This window comes from Oryzias melastigma, linkage group LG6, assembly GCF_002922805.2.
Source record: "Oryzias melastigma strain HK-1 linkage group LG6, ASM292280v2, whole genome shotgun sequence".
NCBI lineage: Eukaryota > Metazoa > Chordata > Actinopteri > Beloniformes > Adrianichthyidae > Oryzias > Oryzias melastigma.
Window position 1 is genome coordinate 8,324,391 of NC_050517.1, and position 15,712 is coordinate 8,340,102.

Sequence of the window (15,712 nt, forward strand, 5' to 3'; positions counted from 1 at the left end):
CTGGTTGAAGAAAAATTCAAAGCTTTTAGTCTAAAAAAGTCACTGCTAAGTAAAGTTATAAAAAAGTAAAATGTTTTATCACTCTGTGAGCCTCCAAAGCCCATTAGCAATAGTAGTAGATAGTAGTAGAATTGCATCTGCTGCCACCTGTTGGTGTAGCAGCATCACAGAAAGTGAGCCACACAGGCTGAAGGAACCAGTTAGGAAGGCTGGCTTTGATCTGGGTTTGCTTTGGTACATGAGAGCTCTCTGTTCACAGATTGATGCTCTGGTATGTGAATGGTGTCTTGGTAAGTCAGATGCTTATTCAGTTCTGTTTTAACACTGAGCTCTTTTGACGTCTCTGTCTCTGTGCTAGTCTTCCAATTGTGCTTCTTGTGTTTCACTTTAACAAAAATAAACGTTTCTATCAGTATGTATTAAACCATATTTATTATGTTATTTTGTGGCATATTTGTCAAGTTTATACTAAGTTTTAGTTTAGATTGAATCCTTGGAAGAGCTTGAATAAGGATGGTGGTTCTGCCCAGTCGCTTTCATTTAATGCAGATTAATGGTGAAATTTAGTTTAAAAAAAAAAGAATAAAAAGAAAAAAGTAACAGTTGAGGAACAAAATAATTCATTACTCAAGCATGTTTCTACTTTATAAAGAAAGAAAGCTAAAAGTGATACAGGAATCCTCAAAGCAATACAATTTCAAAACAGTAAATGTTGTAGAGTATGGAAATACTATTAGATAACTATTGATTTGTAGTGGTTACAGTTGTGACGTGAGTAGGCGGGGTTGCTCTGTACCATTAGTCCCGCCCACAAACCAGAGTTGCATTTCTCATGAGCTGCTGCCGCTGTGCATAAAATATGTCTTAAAAAACAACAAAGGCTTTTTGAACTGCATAATTATAATTAAAAATCACTGGGAATGATTTTACAACAGAAAAAATATATAGTTGGAGTGGGACTTTAAGAGAATCACTAATTTTATAGCTGTAAATCTGCTTCATAGTGGAAGTCAGTTTAAGGATTAACATGCTTGAAATAATGCTTATACCTTCAGGATGCTGAAACAACTAGGAACTCTGTCCAAACTGAACTAATGAGATGTTGAAAAGAAGAAGATACCATCCATATCATTTCAGTCATCTGACAAGTATCTGACAATCTGCCCTGTCCAGTCAAAACCCTCTGACTTAAAGAGCTCCAACAAAATCCTCCCATCTTATCAAAGTGTCACATCTCCTCCGTAAGTCTATGCCACTGGGAAACTTTGAAAATTGAATAAAGAAAAAAGATTTGAAAAAACATATGAGAGATAAAATGAGTTTTCATTTATTTTATGGCAGCACAAACTTATAAATGGTCTGACTTTTTAAATATTGTTCAAACTTGTCACAGTAATTTCATGTGATCTGCTCTCAATAGAGCAACACTTGTTGTATCTGGGGGCTGTAACAACGGACATGGCTGTGATTTACTGCTGACCACTGCTGGTTATGAAGCTGACGTTAGAATAGACCCATCCGGTATGACGGTGATGCTGGTTGGAGCGCAAAGCAAACAAACCACCAATATTAACTCCTATATGGAAACAAATAAATAAAATAAAACAAAAGTAGTGAGGGATTAAATCTCGGATTCTAAACAAATTTAGTAAATGAGAACGTTTTTGGCATGTTTATTGCAAACATTTTTTCAACAGTTTCAACCTAATTTTTACCAAAATAAAATAAAATAAAGCTATTTTAACAATGCAAAACATATGTGCAATAAGTTGTTTGAGGGTTAAATGTCATTGATAATTTAAATGTTACTTTATTTTAGCGTCATGTGAAACTATAACTATAGTTTTGTCGTTGATACCGTGTCTGTGTTAACATTTAAAATGTCGGTAGGTGGCGCAGTAGGCACGTACACTGGGGATTTAACTGCCACCAAATCAAGCAGAAGAAGAAAACGTTGTAGTCCATTGTAGTCCTGTCAGGATTATGCAGTCGCGATCCTTGAAATTTATTTTTTCTGCCATATTTCAACATTAAAATAAACATTTTCATTAATATAATCATTTTAAGAAGTTAATATGGATAATTACAGTCAAAAAACTACTGAAATGTTTTAGCGGAAGTGACGTAATTTCCGTGCATGCGTATCCGATACAGACCTAACCAAACCCCTGCTGGACTGCAGGCGTGCTCTTCCGTTGCCATAACAATCTGTAAACTTTAGATTCCCACCGGTCCAAAGTTTTTTGCGTTTTAATAAGACTATGGCGTTTATTATTATAAAATAAACATTTGTAATTGTACTAGTCATTAATCGGGTTTTCCACTGAGGCAATTAACCCCCGAAGAGCAGTTTAGCTGTTAAAATACAGGTAAGACTCCAAATGGAACAAAGTCAGATTGTACAAGAATGTGCAAAACGAGAAGAAGTGGACGTGAAAGCAGACCCTCAGCCCTGCAAGGTTGGATCTTTAGAGCCCCCAGTGAGAACCAGAGAGCCAGCACGTGATGGAGAACAGGTTCTTCCAGGTGAAGCTGAGACCCCACCAGGTAAGGGCACGCATACATCTATCTTGTTTGAGTCAATGTCCCATTAATGTTCATAGTGTTGTCATTAATTTTTTTTATTTTTTTTACTATTAGTTAATCATGACCTATAATTCATTAATCAAATGAGTCTGTTCTTTTATCTCAACAATTGCCAAAGTCTCATTTTGAGATATTTTTCTTTTAATTTTTAACTCTGTGGTTAGTTTGTGAGTTCAGACTGTGTTCAAGTGCAGCATCAGGTTTGGTCTTTCTAATATATTGTCACAGAATCCCACCTGGTCCTTTTTTTCTTTTACTTTCTGTTTGTTTAGTGGAGTGACTAAGTCAGGGGCAACTTATAGATCTCTCTACAATAAAACAAAAATCTTTAAACTTAATATTTTGTAAAGTGCATGACTAGCATTGTGAAAAATATATGTTGTAAACAATCTGCAGAAACAGTAAAGGTACTTACTTTCATCCAGAACAAAAATGAATTCCAATAGTTTTTGTTTTGTTCTCGAAATTACCATTATGCATTTTTTTCTCTGTAATTCATTTGTTTAAAAGGAGTTGCAGGTATATCAGGAGTCACTTTTAATAATCTTGCACATTTGCAGAGAATAAAAACCAAACACCAGCAGGCAAAGAATAAATGTAATAGCAGAGATAACCAGCAGATGGCGACAGAGAACAAGGATCTACCAAACCCAGACAACAAAAGCAACACTTGATTTAAAGTTAGCATGCGCTGAACGACTACAATACAACTTGAAGTTGTTATCGAAGAAAAAGTGTTAGATTGATTCCTTTTGAAAAAGTATAATTTTGAAGAATTTTCTGAAGCATCAAAACTAATTTTTCCAGTATGAAGTAATAATTAGGCAGTAATAAGAAAATATCACAGGGATGTACGTGTTATCAACAGACGCAACCTTAAATTCTCTCTCCCATGTTCAATCTTCCAAATTCTTCCAAGATTCTTGGAAAAAACTAGTTGATTCTTGGTTTCATTCTACTCGGCAACTATCCTTATAAGAAATTCTGGTCTGGTTTTTGGCATCATGAATTTTTAGAAACTGCCCTGATAAAATACACCAACAATTTTACTTAATTTCATTTATTCATTTCTAGAGTATCTTTATCCACCACCCAAGGAGATCCAAAGTGCTGTACACAATGTCAAAGCAATAAATAATCCAATGGTAAAACAACAAAATAAGATAAAAAACAATTGAGCAAGAATGAAAAACTTGATAATATGGTCAGCTAACAGATTCCAATGTACAGAGGTGGAAGGATAGTTTGGCTTTAATACAATCCCCTTCGTACATCTGATTCTGATTTCTCAATTCTCATTTTACCAGGCCTGCGTGGAGCGTTCTATGCAATTAGGAAGATCAGGCTTTATCTCATGGTTTATGTCAATCAACTTTTTGTGCAGGTGGTTACTATCTCTAGATGGGATAAGTGTAAAGCACTCATGTGACTTATCCTGCACACTCCAAAGATAATCAAAGAGCAGCACTTCTCTTTTATAACAAATCAAAAAAGCTTGTGACTGCTGTCTTCTAGTCCTTGCACCATCTTCCAATACTTGCTTAGTCGTAGTCTTTATTTTTTATTCTCAGAACTATGTTTGAGTAGCAGGTAGCAGTGTAGTGCCCTTTAACAACACCTATTCTCAAAATACTGCAATACAACACTTCCACTTAATTTGACGATGACATCAAGACACTAAATTATATTACTGAGTTGTGTTCCAATTCCTTGAAGAGTTCATCTTTACCACACATGTGACATCAGGACTTCTTGAACTGTGTCTTACTTTTTTCCTTGTTGCTGCTCTCACTGAGAATACGTTTTCAGAAAGTTTTGCAACTTATAGGACATCATACATGGTGACATTTTCACAGTACTTACTTTAAATCTTATTTTGACATTAGGAAGTTCAAGGGCACCTTGCCATCACCAGATTCACAGACTGTTTCTGAATATTTCTGGTAGTCTTTAAGAATACCTTTGTCACACCTCATGTTCTTTGATGCTCCAGGATAAATCTGCTGAACATTTCTTTGTGCTGTTGGATGAATTTTTCCCTTCAGCAATGAATGAACTCTCAGATGAGTCTCCTGCTCACTCACATTTCCTGCTTTTACCTCGTGGTTCCTGTTTCTCTTTTTCCAACTCAGTCACACTTTATATGTGTCTTTTCCACACTTATAACACCTCCAAGAGCTGGTCCTTCCAGCTTCCACTGCCTTACAGTTGGCCCTGAATATCTATGGATGGATGGAAGTATATGGATGAAAGATCAGTAGCAATGGTCTGTCTGACCTGCTCATTATTGTACAAACAATAATCTATAAGAAAAGGTTAAAAACTAAAGTAATTTGCAGCTTCTAAAACATAAAAGTTTAATTCTAAAATTTAACAACCATGCTAACTTCATATATAGTATTTACTTGCAAGAAAAATAGGTAATCCTCTTTGCTTGTTTAGATCGTTTCCTATGAATTTCATGTCAGACTTAAAGACCAGCATCTTTTAAGAACAATTTATTGAAGGCCCTAAAACATCTCTGCAGTTGTTTTGATCACAGGCTTCCATCATTTGAAGGGTTTGTTCACAGAAGAGAGAAAAACTCTTTGTTTTTGTGCACCTGGAGTGTCTTTTTTTGTGCATATGCCCAAACTATCTCCCCCATTCTTAAGAATCTAAATTTTAATAAACAAATGAACAGACAATAATTTAATAAAAATAGTTTTGATGGTAAAGTATTTCTGTACTTTTAAGTTTTCATGCTAGTTAATTATCTACATTGTGCATTTGTTACTATTGTCCTTTCAGATTGTGGGAGAAACAAGTTTGTGATTGTGGAGCATTCCTTCAAGCAGAAGCCCTTTCTTGGTGGATATCGTCACCAGTTGACAAAAACCGAGTACCACCATGCTGCTGTCCAGACCATCCCTCGCAAAAAACCTGACAGAGGCGTGACTGTTTTTAGTCGGGACACACAGGTAAAGAATAGAACATACAATATGTATAGTTGTGGTGTAATGACTTATTTCAACAATGATTTAATTCATATCATACTTCATGCTTGCTGACAGTATATGATTCACAGTTGATACTGGTTCATATTGAACGATCATGTTCGATCCGATTCACTGACCTAAAATCTATCTAGCACATAGTTAGCAAAAAATTCAACCAGTGTAGCTCAGAGATGTCACATGTCTTTGTAAAATTCAGTGTTTCCACACATTAAACTGTAATAATGGTTGATCAGTTTTTGCTGCTGTCACATTTATTGTTCACTGTGATAACACTTGGTCGTTTTTACATTATGGTGAAATAAACCTACTGTACCTCAACCCAAATGGTATTTCCCATTATCAATCATATTTGATTTATTTCATTTTGGAAGGATTTTATAATTGTATAGGTCTGGTTTGATTGTAGGAAAATTTGGGGTGTAGCAATCTATTTTAACCAGGATTCCTATCATAATTTGATGTTGGTAATACGATTCATTGTCGAAATAGTCAGCCTCTCCTTGTTGCTCAGCAGTTGTTCTCGAAAGGCTCTCATGGTATGCCGGCAGCACCCTACAAAACCTGCAGAACCAAATGTGGATGCTAACTGCTCTTGGTGGAGGAAGAAGGATGGCTGGTATCCATAAGCTGCTTGGAAAAGAGAATAGCCTCTAGAGCTGACCAGTGACTTATGGGGGAAATCTGCCCACAGGAGTTGCAAAAAACACGTGTTGGGGTTCTTGAAGCACACAGCTTGCAGAGTTATCTCCAAGTTTTGGCTTCAGCGCTCTACCTGGACATATGTCTGTGGATGGGACCTTGAGCTCAGACTGACCTTGATCCCAAGGAGTTTGCAGAATTCCCTCCAGAAGGCTGCCACAAATTTGGGTCCCCATTCAGAGGTAATGTTCTCAAAGAGACCATGAAGTCAGAACACATTCTCAGAGACAACTACAGCTAGTTCTTTGGCAGATGGAGGCTTTGACAAGTGTACAGCATGACTCAGGTTTGAAAATCTGTTCACACTTGTCAAAATAATGGGCTTACCTCGGATCTGGAAGTCCGGGGAAAAAGTGAAAAAATCCATAGCAAATTGGAACCAAGGTCTAGGAGGCCCAGGTAGAGGCTGTAGAAGTCTGGCTGGAGGGGTTCTAGGAATCTTAACGTCAGCACACACAGAACAGGAAGTTACACAAACCCTTGTATGGGATGACGTAGTGGATCACCAAAAGCACTGAGCTAGTTTAAAGGCAATCCGAGTCACTCCAGGATGGCATGCCAGTTGTGAATAGTACTCCCACTTCAAGACTTTGGCGCAGAGACACGAAGGAGCAAACAAGCAGCCAGGAGGACAGCCAGCAGGAACAATAGAGACATCAGGCAGAGAAGCTTTGACCTTACATTCCAGAGTCCAAAGAGTTGTCTTAAGCACCATATCACAGGGCTTGATGGTAGTCTCCCATCTGACATCTCCGGCCTTCTCCTTCCTCTGGTGCTGACGAGACAGAGCATCAGGCTCAGCATTCTTGCTGCCAGCCCAGTAGGAAGACAAACCCAAGTCACCTGTTAGGAATTTATTCCCTTGATACAACGATGTACTCTACATTTTTGCAGTCAGTCCAAACCAGGAACAATTGCTCAGCATCCTCCCACCAATGCTGGCACTCCTCAAGCGCTACAAATATTTCAGCCCTGGTTCAAATCCCGACTGGGACCTGTCTGTGTGGAGTTTGCATGTTCTCCATGTGGATGTGTGGATTATTTCCAGGCACTTTGGCTTCCTCCCACCATCCAAAGACAAGCTTCACACGTTGATTGATTACTTTAAAGTGTACCTAGGTGTGACAATGAGTGATTGTTGGTATCCTATTGAGTGGCCCTGCAGCAGGCTGGTGACCTGTTCAAGGTGTACCGCCCCTTTGCCCAGAAGTTGCCAGGTTAGGCTCTGGCAACCCTGTGACACCAAAAAGGATAAAACAGGTTTGAAAAATTGATGGATATATATGTATAAATCACTTAACTTTTTTGCCATTGTACATGTTAAGGCAGACAATGAAATCTTGTTACATTAACCATCGTTTATGTTTTGTTCTTTAACAGACAGTTCAACTTAAATCCCACAACCAGCAGTGTCCAGTCAACAGCTCCACCCAGATGACTGGTATTGGCTGTTACGTTTCATGCATGAATGACAAGTTGGTCACTCCTCGGAAATACATCACTGCTGATGAGTGGCATGACAGAAGGCTGAAGGCTGTAAGTGTTTTTGTGTATAAAATGTATTTTTTTTGGTGTGCTTGAATTTTTTTTAAATCATGTTTTTAAAAAATGAACTAAAATATATATATATATACATATATTAAATAAACGCTATGCATACTGTAAGTGAGAACCTGTGTGTACAGTCAAACACATCTGGAAGAGTGAAATATTTGCAAATATCTTAATTTACTTTAAGTGTAAAGTTATTTATGTTGCCAATGCAGGTGTGTCAAAAAATAGTGCTTTGGAAGCAAGAGCCACGTTTGACAAACAAATGGGGATTTAACCCCCAAAATGAGTGTTGACAGAAAAGAGGCATTGTGGTCTATTTATATATTTCGGCATGATCTGACTAAATCAAAATTACAACTTCTGCTGACACCATACCTAATACCAGTTAGTTACAAGCTTATTTTCATCCATGATGTTATAAACCAGCTTCAAAGTTAGAGCAAGTAAAAAAAATAATTTTGTAAAACAAAAAGAGTCACTAACTCTAGATCAATTCCATTACGCTCCATATTTATTTAGGTGATCTTTTTGCAATCACTTGTTCGTCGTTGGCTTGCCCAAAAAGCACTGGACCTGCTGAGAGATGAACAATCCCGGCGGTTAGCTTGGCTTGAAATGCAAGAAAGGAGAAGGGAGGAGGAAAAGGAGGAGCAGCTGAAGGATCTGCAGCAACGCCGTATGAACCCAAAAACGAAGGAGGACTTCAACCTGCTGTACAAGGCTTTGGAGAGTAAGCCCTCTTCCCTATTTCTGTCTTGGGTCAGCAATGAAAGATTTATCGATTTCTCGTGTTCAATTTAGGAAAATGCATTTTTTTGTGCAGGAATAGATGGAAACCATGCAATGAAGAGCAAGAAGGAAACATTTTCCATATTTCCACTCATTGATAATTTGAATCAAATATTTCAAAACTATTAAAACTATGTTACACTCAGTGGGGCTATAGCAGAGGTTGGGCACCTAAGTGTTAAATTTAAGACAGTTTAATTCAGTTTTTATGTATAATTAGGAACAGATAACTAAGAAAAGGTAGGGGGGTGCTGGGCCAGATGAAGGAATCAGATTAGACAGCAACTCTTCTGTTTCCAGATTTTAGCAGATTGTGCTCTTTCATTTGTCTTTAAGTGACATTTCTTGGTTGTGGTCATGTTTGGTTTTGAGCTGTCACAGTTCTGGTTGATAATCCTCCACAGCTGTCTTTAGTGTCTGGTTTTCCAGTTCTTTCAAGTCAGGTCATCTGTTTTGTCACCTTTTCCCCCCATTAGTTCTCAAGTTTGTCATGTTTGTATTTATTTATTACATGCTTAAGTTTCTGCCACAAGCCTGGTCCCCTTGTTTTTTGGGTTCAACATCACTGGAAAGAGCAGATGAATGATAAGTGAACAAGTCAGTTTAAAAATGTTAGGGCTGTGAGAGGATTGGCTCAGCATGGGCTTAGGGTCTATCAGCATCTTTCTCGATGGGTTGTCAGGGTTTTGAGGCTTGTGCGTCCAGATAGGAAGAGTGGCACTAGTGAAATTTCTGAGGTGATGAGGGTTTTTGGCGTTGTTTAGCCTGATATCTGTCCATGGTGGTGTACATTATTGCTTTAAGGGCTAAACTCCTTCATAGAGTTGTTGGGTTACGGCTTTTGCCTGCATGTGTAATACATATTGCCTTTTTTCCACTGAGGGGTCAAGACCGGACTGGACTTGAGTGTTTCCATTACAAAATGAACCCATTAAGCAGGACCGACTGGTCCATTTCTGGTCCCCTGTTGGTCATAATTTCTTAAAACAATGGAAAACTGGACTCGTTAGGGCGGCGCTTCTGTCGTCACACGATGAAACCCATTGATTGGTGGAAAAGTTTTACAACAGCCCCCCATTGCTGTCTCACCCTGCCCCGGCAGTCGAAGAATGTCTGTCATGTCTTTCATTAACTCCATACTGTGTAAATGAATCCTGTGATTACATGTCTTTCAGTGTGGAGGCTTGAAGAGGAGCGGCTGATAAACTCCTCTCAGCAAGGAGCTCAGAGGAAGACAGCTCTTCGCTCGCTGCTAGAGAAGGAGATGCAGCTCATCAGTGCTATTGGGCGCCATCAGATTTTCACCCAGACTACCAACTACGAAGAGATGATAAGAGATTTCCTGAACAAGGTCAGTGTTTACACATTCCCAAGTGGACAAGCTGTTCAAAATTGAAACAGAACACACTTTGATAAGACTTTGTCTAATAATAATAACAAATTTGATCTAATAAATCTGAACTCAAGGTTGCCAAACAAATTTCAAAACACCAATAATAGTAATAATCTAATCTACAACTTTTACAGCAAAGAGAAATGAAAATACTGAGCTATATGAAGAGAACAAGTATCCGGTTCTTATCCAAGCCTCTCTCGGCTCCCAAATTTGATGCATACCGGAAAGTTTCACATTTTCCAGTTCTTTAAAGCCCATTTGACTCCGGTTTTAATAGTTAGCAATTTCTCATTGATCCCCCTTGTTAAAAAGACACATTTTTACACCAAAAATATACGTGGTAAGGCTGTGAATTGTTACTTAGGCACTGATCAAGGATTCACAGATCAAATCATGATTCTTACTCTTCAGTATATGATGTTTGAATGGTTGCTACATGATGTATGAAAATGTAAATAATATTTTATCTATACACCAACATTTGTACTTTTATTTAGAACAGGTAATTATAATTAATAAAACATAAAAGCTAAAAATGATTTTGATATAAAGAAAGGGTTTTTGTCACAGTCAAGGATTTTTTTGTCAACTCACTTATTAACTTCAGCAGTAAACAAACATAAACATCACTGTTACTTTGGGTCATTGAAACAACAAATCCTGAAATTATTCTCCACAGTTTTTCAATTCTCAAAGTTTTTTGGTTTTATCCCCATACATAACGGTTTCACTGTACACAGTGAGACTTTTATATAATTTCTTAAATGACTATGAAGAAACTGACTTAAAACACATTTTGTCTAAATAGAAAAACTAAAAAGAAATAATCTGAAATTATTAAAAACACTTACTTATGTAGCACCTAGTATGAAAGCATGAGTTTAACGATATATTTGTATGAGTTTGATAGTATTTGTGTATGAGTAACGACCAAATCTGTTTCAGTCTGCTTCACCATATCGATGGCACACATCCAATAATCAGCTGATAGAGATGGATACGCCACACACCATCAGGGCTAGAAAGCTGCAAGATCTTTACAACAACATCAGCCTGTCCACTGTCAGCCAGGAGCAGAGGCTTCAGCTTTTGATGACACTTAAGGAAACTGTTGAGGTTTGTAACTTGTATGTTTTAAATACAGTGTCTCACATAAACTAGTCACATCAAGTCCACACAGATCAGGAAAGGCAGCCGACATAAAACCAAACACAAACCATGATGTGAATCTCAAAGACGCGTTCAGATCGGTGGTGGTGGTCCAGGTTAACGATGATTGGTGCTGTGGAGCCTCAAAGTGCTGGCAGAAATTGAACTGCTGTCAGTTGTTAGAAGAAGGTGTGTTGATAGACACAGAGAGAATATGAAGGCAGGCATCAAAAGCATGAAGTAGGAATCGTATACTCAAAGACTTTGACAGAGAAAATCAGAGAGTCGGCTGACATGATGAAAAAAGGAAGGTGGATCTCCTGTGTCTTCAACAGACCAGATGAAAAAAAAAAGTACTTACAGATTGGAAGCAGCTTGAAAGCTGTTTTATCATGATGTAGATGGAAATAGGAACAGAGAGTTTTGATAAGAATGTTTTTCAGGTGAAAAGAGTTTCAGCTGGGGTTGAAGGAGTGATGTTGAAGGTTGTCTGTGATAAATGCCCCTTAGGTAAGACTTGAACTAGAGGAGAAGGAATTCTGGAGAGAAACAGATGTGTAGATCCATGGTATCTTAGAGGGGAGTGAGAGTCGATATCATATCAAATCTAATATATTTTATTGGTCCAAACTTGTCTTGAACTCATACTGACAGTGGCTGCAAACTACATTTGTGCACACATACGACTCATTACAATCACGACAGCAGACATCACAACACAAGTGCGCATACTGTAAGGCATACAGGGCGTTAGATGTGCTGTGCCAGAGTTACACACCTCTATGTCATTGAGTAATTTTAGAAAAAATAAACTGTTTACTCAGTGACTCAAGTCAGACAGAAGGATAAAACCATAAAACAGATTTAATAGACCCATTTTGGCATAGCTATTTAATCAAAAGAATGGCAAATATATTATTTAAAGTCCAATCAAATTCAGAAGTCATAAGAAAAAAATGACAAACTACAAAGCAGCTCATAAAATATCTGGTTAAACTGTGATAATAGTAGTTAATAGTTTAACTGAAATAGGCTTCAGTGTAATAATGCTACAGATTTATGAATAAATTATTATTTGTATCTTTTGTGTCTAATTTCTAGATAGTATTCAGAATGACAAAATATTTAAAAGAAAAAGCGATTTTAGCTTAATGAAACGTAAACATGTAAAGTATTCCTGTCCAGGCAGTGCTGGGTTCACCCTGCCTTTGCCCTACAGTGGCTGGGGTCCACTTCAGGATCTCTGTGACTCTGCACAGGAGCAGGTATAGAACATGAGTGATATTTCTATCCCTCGTTGGACAGGAGAACAAGTGTCCGCTGACTCTGGATATTGTGGAGCTGATTGACAGAGAGGTGGACCTGATGAGGCGAGGAATAAAAGCACAGAATCTTAACGGATTAAGGAAGAGGATCTGCACTTTGTTCCTGCAGTACATAAAAACAGCCACTTTCAACCCCATAGTCAGCAAAATGTTGAAGGTAAACAAAAAAAGTCTCTGGGTCTAAGATTTTATATTGATAGAAATGAAAAGTATCTTCATTGAGATAAGCAAAATAACATTTAACCACATTTCAGATGCTGTCAATCTACATAGTGGTTAAAACTATTAATATGGTATGAACTGATTCTGTTTTAGGTTTATCAAGACCCCTCCCAGCTGAAGAATGACATGTTCCTCTGTCACGGCTGTCGCTGTTGTCTGCCTTCTGCTGCTTACAACACCAGTGGAGGTCTGAGCCGTTGGTGCCAACGCTGCACCAGCCTTGACAACATAGCAAGACGTCGACTGGATTTCTCCATCTACAAAAACATCTTGAAGAGGCTAAAAATGGATGAGCAAAAACTTAACAAAGAAGCAAAGATTCCTTGGTTGCTACAGGTAAACTTTATCTGGAAAGTGATGATTGGAGGAATAGGTGTATATGTACAAATATTACCAGTAAAAGAAAATATATTGAATAACAGTTTTGTAGTTTTGAATATTTAAAAACTAATCTTCTCCCTATCTTAGGAAGAGGACATGTGGTATCTAGTGGAAGTAGTCTGGGCATCCCGCTCGGCTCTTAATGGCAAAAGCGATCTCTATAACTTAGTTTTTGTTCGCTGGGACAAACAAAGAGACTGGAGCCCCTGGAACTGCTTACTGTTGTCCAAAGAGGAAACCTTAGCTCACTCAGAGGTGAAAGACGTCACAAAGGTTTGTCACAAACATAAACTGTAGTACTGATACAATTTCAGGCTGACCCTTCAGTCATCTGTGAGAAACTCTAAAAATCTGCTATTATTGTCAGAAAAGTGGAGGATACACTTTGTTCAGCTTTCATTTCATACAGAGTTGGAGATTGCAGTAATTCTCCTATGAATAAAAGTCTGTTCTTTGTTTGTATTCAGGTGTATGAGAAGGTGTTCATCCGCGAGGTCGAACACAAACATGAGATGGCTCGACAACATTTTAGCCGGATCTCCGTTTTGGCTGAATACCTGGATTCACCATCACCTGCGGACCCTCATTGAGTTTGTTCATTGGGGGGTGCTCACAGTAACCCAGTTTATTAAAGTGTGAATGTAATACTCGTGTTGGTCACTTTGGGAAATGGTATAAGTATATGGGGTTTGTTTACCAAAAATACTTATTCAATAAAGAATTAACAAAAAAAAATAGTTGTAAGAGTCTCACTCCAATGGAAATTGTGCTATTTTGCTGTTTTTTTTAACATATTCTGTTGGCTTTTTTCCTCACAATGGAGGACATATGTAAAGGAATTTAGGATTAAAATTGCATTTCTGAGTATTTCTTCATTCAAATCGTGGTGAACCAGGAATTAATAAAGCAGTGTTGGCTGCAAAACAAGCAGGCCAGAACTTTACAAGGAGCAGACATGACAGCTCATTTTCAAACATACTTGTATACTGATGAGGGCCATGCATCCCTGGATGGAGTAGTGGTGGTCCCAACAAGGCCGAGACGTCAGCAAAGAGACGGTGGAGTCATGGTTTGGGCCAAAGTCATGGGGAGAGAGCTGGTCGTGCTCTATAAGGTCAATGAAGGTGTGAAAATGACCTCTGAAAAGTAGGCGGAGTTTCTGAGTGACCACTTTCTTCCTTGGTCCAAATAGAAGAACCGTGTTTTCTATAAGAAACTCATCTTCATGGATGACACATCATCATGTGCTGCAAGAATATCTCTGAATCATTGACTGCTGTGGGCATAAAGAATGTTAACTGATGTTGTGGCCCCCATCCTCCCCTGACCTCAACCCTATTGAGAACATCTGGAGCATCCTCAAGCAAAATAGATCTGAGGGTGGAGGCAGTTCTCATCCAATCAGCAGCTCTGGGAGGTTATTCAGAAAGAAATTCAAGCAGAAACTCCAAAAAGTTCAATGGATGCAAGAATTGTGAAGCTGCTACAAGATAAGGGCTGTTATGGTCAAATATAGCTTGATCTATTAACAGTTTTTCACATCAGTAAATATGACCTGATGCAGCAAATTCAATAAAAGACTGTTTTCAGTTCTTTAGAATGGATGTTGCTGAACTCTGTTGTGTGTAATAGTGTGGAACATTTGAAGGTTTTTATTTTTGATAAAACTATTTAGGAGATTTGTTGAAAAACATTTAACATAAATTCTAATGGTTAACGTCTTGAGACGTATCCTATCATTTGAATATTCTGGAAAATCAGGAAAAAAAATTTTTGCAAAATATTTTGTAACGCGCTGTACATGTGGAACACTACTGGTTAAGACAATTATTCTCTGTGGGTTGTTTTTCTATGTTAAATTTTTTTTTGCTGAAAATCAGATACTGAGGGCGTAAATCGTATTTCTTAAATTACCATAAAAAAAATTACTACAAAAAGCGGCTGGGTGGCTCAGTGGGCTGGGTGAAGGGCTGACACGCAGGAGCCCTGGGTTCGATTCCCAGGGTTGTCCACTGATCCCTGGTCCTTAGGCAAGACCCTTGACGCTGCTGCCTAACTGGGTCCCTGTGCCCCTCAAGTACAGGGTTGTGTAAGGAAGGGCATCCGGCGTAAAAACTCTGCCAAATCAATGATGCAAAACAGTGGGTGCTGTTACGAAAGGGATAAGCTGAAAGTGAACTACAACATCAAAAGAAAATCACTATGAATTTGCTTGTATATGAGATACAGATGCAGTGCTTCGTGATCTGATGTATGAATGAAATGTATTTTACAATTTTATTTATGTAAAACAGGGGTGTCAAACTCAAGTCCTCGAGGGCCGACGTCCTACTGGTTTTCCAGAAATCCTGCCTCATCTGCTGCTGATTACCTGGATCAGGTGTGTTTGGCCAATAAGGAGCTTCAAAGGCAGGTTGGTTGGAAAACATGTAGGACACCGGCCCTTGAGGCCTGGAGTTCGACACCTGTGATGTAAAAGGTGTTTTAATATTCAGATAAAGTTTTTTTCTAAGTGATAATCTTTGAAAGAAAAGAGTGAAACATTGTCTCTGATACTGTCTTGGGATATATTGGAATAAGTGTTGTATCGTGGTATCGTATTGCCAAACTTG

The 15,712-nt window shown here is 38.2% G+C and overlaps 1 protein-coding gene across 1 annotated transcript; it reads left to right on the forward strand.

The window, feature by feature from the left end:
* The first annotated feature begins 2,134 nt into the window (after nt 1-2,134).
* iqub (IQ motif and ubiquitin domain containing) lies at nt 2,135-13,745 on the forward strand. Its single transcript, XM_024264374.2, has 10 exons — nt 2,135-2,547; nt 5,377-5,546; nt 7,665-7,820; nt 8,358-8,568; nt 9,803-9,978; nt 10,969-11,139; nt 12,478-12,654; nt 12,813-13,055; nt 13,188-13,373; nt 13,568-13,745. Exons 1-10 carry the CDS (start codon nt 2,382-2,384, stop codon nt 13,688-13,690), a joined length of 1,779 nt encoding a protein of 592 aa, XP_024120142.1. The 5' UTR covers nt 2,135-2,381; the 3' UTR covers nt 13,691-13,745.
* The last annotated feature ends 1,967 nt before the right edge of the window (nt 13,746-15,712 follow it).